At 36.8% G+C, this 4,168-nt stretch overlaps 1 protein-coding gene across 1 annotated transcript; it reads left to right on the top strand.

Moving 5' to 3' along the window:
- The first annotated feature begins 601 nt into the window (after positions 1 to 601).
- On the top strand, positions 602 to 3,740 carry LOC145030035 (uncharacterized). The gene is made up of 3 exons (XM_078978472.1): positions 602 to 800; positions 1,032 to 1,192; positions 3,450 to 3,740. Exons 1-3 carry the CDS (start codon positions 602 to 604, stop codon positions 3,738 to 3,740), a joined length of 651 nt encoding a protein of 216 aa, XP_078834598.1.
- The last annotated feature ends 428 nt before the right edge of the window (positions 3,741 to 4,168 follow it).

Below are 4,168 nucleotides of genomic sequence, written 5' to 3'. Positions count from 1 at the left end.
GTTGAACCCATGCATGATGAATTAAATCAATTTGAGAAACTCGGAGTCTGGAAATTGGTGGAGCTACCGAAAGGAAACAAATCTCTTGATACTCGTTGGGTATTTCGAAATAAACAAGACGATTCAGGTGTCAATGTGCGTAACAAGGCAAGATTGGTGGTTCGAGGGTTTCGGCAAATTGAGGGTCTTGATTATACAGAAGTTTATGCTCCAGTTGCTCGTTTGGAAGCCATTCGTATCTTCCTTGCTTATGCTTCTTACATGAACTTTACTGTATACCAAATGGACGTTAAGACGGCTTTCTTGTACGGAAAGGTCAAGGAGGAGATTTATGTTGACCAACCACCTGGTTTTGTTAACTCATCTCTTCAACACCATGTTTACAAGTTAGACAAAGCTTTGTATGGATTGCATCAAGCTCCTCGAGCTTGGTATGCTACTCACTCAACATTTGCTCAATCACGGCTATTCCCGAGGTACCATTGATCAAACCTTATTTCTCAAGCATGTCGGTCCAGATCAAATTCTCGTTCAAATTTATGTGGACGACATCATTTTCGGGTCGACAAGCCAACAACTTTTCAAGGAGTTTGAAGCGGTAATGAAGAAGCATTTTGAGATGAGTTCACTTGGGGAAATGACCATGTTTTTGGGGCTTCAGGTCAAACAATCTTCAATCGGAATCCTTATTCATCAATCAAAATATGTGGAAGATGTACTGGAGAAGTTCGGGTTTCGAGACGCAAAACCTACTCTTACACCCATGGCGGAACGACCTCTTCTGACTCCTGATCTTGAGGGTGAATCCGTAGATCAAACTAATTATCGATCAATGATCGGATCACTCATGTATCTTACTGCTAGTCGCCCAGACGTCATGTTCGCGGTTTGTCAATGTGCTCGCTACCAGGCTAATCCTAAACTCTCTCATTTGATTGTTGTTAAAAGGATTTTTCGGTATCTCAAAGGGTGCCCAAAATTGGGTCTTTGGTATCCGAAAAATCCCGAATTTGATCTTTATGCTTTTGCAGACAGCAATTATGGTGGGTGTGAGCTTGATAGAAAATCGACTTCAGGAGGATGCCAATTTATGGGAGATAGACTGGTGTCATGGCAGTTCAAGAAGCAGCACACAGTCTCAACCTCAACAGCAGAAGCGGAATATGTTGATGCATCTACTTGTTGTTCTCAAGTCATTGGGATCCAACATCAGTTGTTGGACTACGGTTTGAATTTTCAAGAAAACCCTATTTTTGTGATAATGAGGTTGCGATTCAAATTGCCAAAAACCCGGTCCAGCACTCAAAAACCAAGCACATCGACATCAAGATTCATTTTATTCAAGAATGTTATGAGCGTTTGCTCATTCGGCTAGAACAGGCCCACTCTGATAATAATGTAGCAGATCTGTTCACCAAGCCTTTTAACAAAGCTCGATTCAATGTGCTGGTTAATTTTCTAAAAATGATTCGTTTTGAGGATTAACTTTTTTTAAATTTAAATTTGCGCATTTTATTTCATTTTATTTTTATGCACAAATTTAGGGGGAGAAAAATAGAAAATCCAAAAAACATTAAAAAATAGAAAACCCAAAAACATTAAAAAATAGAAAAACCAAAAACATTAAAAAAAAATAGAAAATCCAAAAACATTAAAAAATATAGAAAAACCAAAAACATTAAAAATAGAAAATCCAAAAACATTAAAAATTAGAAATTATGTTTGAGGGAGATGTTCTGGGAAGTGATATGATCATGTGATAACAAGCAACCTGAGTCAGTGTAACGTACCCAAAGTTGAAGGGTCTATGCTCTGGTTTGATGTGTCGGTAGGCACGAAAGATTCTAAATGGATATGACTAGGCAGAATTGAACTTAGGAAATCAAATGACTTGACAAATCTTGACCTAGATAGTTCCGTTTATCCTGAAAATACGATGCTCAGATAGGTTGAGCAGGGAGATATATATGGGAATCTACTAGCCACATTAAATGAACCCGTATCTGGAACCGTGGTTTAACTTTTCCTCCATTTGCGGATTCTCTCCTTAATTCCGGTATTAATGAGGCAACTGGTAAATTCCGATAAATTAGGTCTGTAGAAAATCATTTTCTTTCTTTCTGTCTATTAGTCATATGTTACCTCCTCTGCGTGATTGGAAGAGATCCGACCTAGACTGTAACATATGCAACTCTATTTCTCTGCATATTATACATATACATATATGAAATTCCTCTTATCTGTTAGCCATATGATGTCTCCTTTGCGTGACTAACAATCCGACCTGGTACACAGCATATGCACTATAAGTGATAATACTCTGAATCTATCTTCTCCCCTAATGATGGTCTGCTCATCCGATGTAAGGAGTACTCTGGAAGTCCTTGATTACCGGGGCATATCTGGAAGCGGGAAACATGTTCCAGTATAATTAAAATTGAACACTCAAATATTGTCTATAGATCTCGCTGCTCAATTTAGGTGGACAACAATATCCCTGGTCGTCGTCAGCTAATGGTCCTTAAGATATAGTAAGATATAGTATCTAGAAACTTAGGATCAGATATAATATCTAGGAACTTAGGATCACATTGTCTTGTCACGTATAGTATATCCTAATTTTGTCACAATTTTTCGTATTTAAGTGGACAACAATACCGACAATCGACCAGACAAAGATGTGAATATGAAAGGTACCGACAAGCGGATAATGGTTGTCTAAAAACTTTGATCTCTAAACCTCAACAGGTTAAAACAATTTATATAGGTTTAAATTGATTCTTGTCGTCAATAGTATTTTCAATCTTATTTTATTTTTTATTTTTATTTTATTTATTTTATATATTTTATTTTTATTTTTTATTTTATTTTAAATTTTTTTCTTGAATCTTTGAAATTAAAATTCTATTAATCCTCAAAATAATTCATTTTTGAGAAAATTGTAAAGTGAAAGGGGTTTTGGGATAAATAATTAAAGGAAAAGGGGGAGAAAGTGAAATTTTTTGCATATATATAGTGTGCGTGTGCGGTGAAAATCATATAGTCACTATTCCCGCTTCAACCGCACACATATTTACTCTCTCATACTCTTTAAATTTCCATTAAGTTTTTTGAGATAACAAGCCTTTTACTCGGTAATTTTCATGAACACGGCTGAATTTTTAATTACTTTCACAAAAATTTTATATAGCTTGCAGTTGAATCATCATAAAAATTTGTTTATCTTCAAGTGTAACCGCACACGTTCGTGTGCGGCTGACCGTGTGCTGCCACACTCTTTCATGAATAAGCGTGTGTGGCTGACCGTGTGCTGCCACACTTTTTCATGAACAAATGTGTGCGGCTGACCTTGTACAGCTGCATATGTGCGTGTACGGCTGTGTGTAACTCTGTGTACGGCTACATCATTCTTATATGTTGCCCTAATAATTTCATGTGTTAACTTTCAGATTAAAATGGGAGACATGGAGTTCGCTAAAGCTCATAATTATGCAATTTTTCTTGAAGATCCTCCTGCAGCCCACAGTGACTTGAAATTCATTGTGGATGGTTTGAAGAAATCATGCCTGGTTCATTGCTTAACTACAAATCTTGCTATCTACCAAAGTTTTATTAAGGATTTCTGGAGAAATGCTGATGTAAAGAAGAATGATCGAGGTGAAAAAATTTCTGGAAACAACAATCGAAGACAAGAAAATTCTAGTTACAGAAAGCATCATCAGAGAATCTCTTCGAATTGAGGACAGACCTGAGTACCTCATGAAGATTGACATTCATGAAATTGAGAAAATTTTAGAGCATATGGGATATGAAGGAACTTTTCCTCCTACAATCAAAAAGTTGCTTCCTCCATGCTGGAAGCTTTTGGTTCATGTGTGCGTGAGTTACGTTTCCGACCGGAGATCAGGAGCTAACGAGATTTCTCTAGCCAATACTGGTGCCATTGCTGCATTGGCAGCAGGCTTTGAGTTTAATTTCTCAAAATTCATAATAAATGAAATGATACTAAATATTGAAGGAAGCAAAAGAGACAAATTTTGTATGTATCCAAGATTTTTACAAATCATCCTTAACGTAACTCACCCCGAGTTGCAGAGAGGAAATGATACTCTTGATTTCAAATTCATTGGTCCAAGTGCCTTTGTATTAATGAAGCAAAATAGAGGCG

The sequence above is a fragment of the Lactuca saligna genome, chromosome 2 (genome assembly GCF_052625555.1).
Source record: "Lactuca saligna cultivar CGN05327 chromosome 2, ASM5262555v1, whole genome shotgun sequence".
NCBI classification, from domain to species: domain Eukaryota; kingdom Viridiplantae; phylum Streptophyta; class Magnoliopsida; order Asterales; family Asteraceae; genus Lactuca; species Lactuca saligna.
This window is presented reverse-complemented; position numbering and strand designations above follow the sequence as displayed.

Coding starts and splice junctions, on each gene's coding strand:
- LOC145030035 (XM_078978472.1), top strand. CDS start 602: ATGAAGAAGCATTTTGAGATGAGTTCACTTGGGGAAATGACCATGTTT. Junction 801..1,031: donor TCTGACTCCTGATCTTGAGG/GTGAATCCGTAG, acceptor ATGCTTTTGCAG/ACAGCAATTATGGTGGGTGT. Junction 1,193..3,449: donor CATCTACTTGTTGTTCTCAA/GTCATTGGGATC, acceptor GTTAACTTTCAG/ATTAAAATGGGAGACATGGA.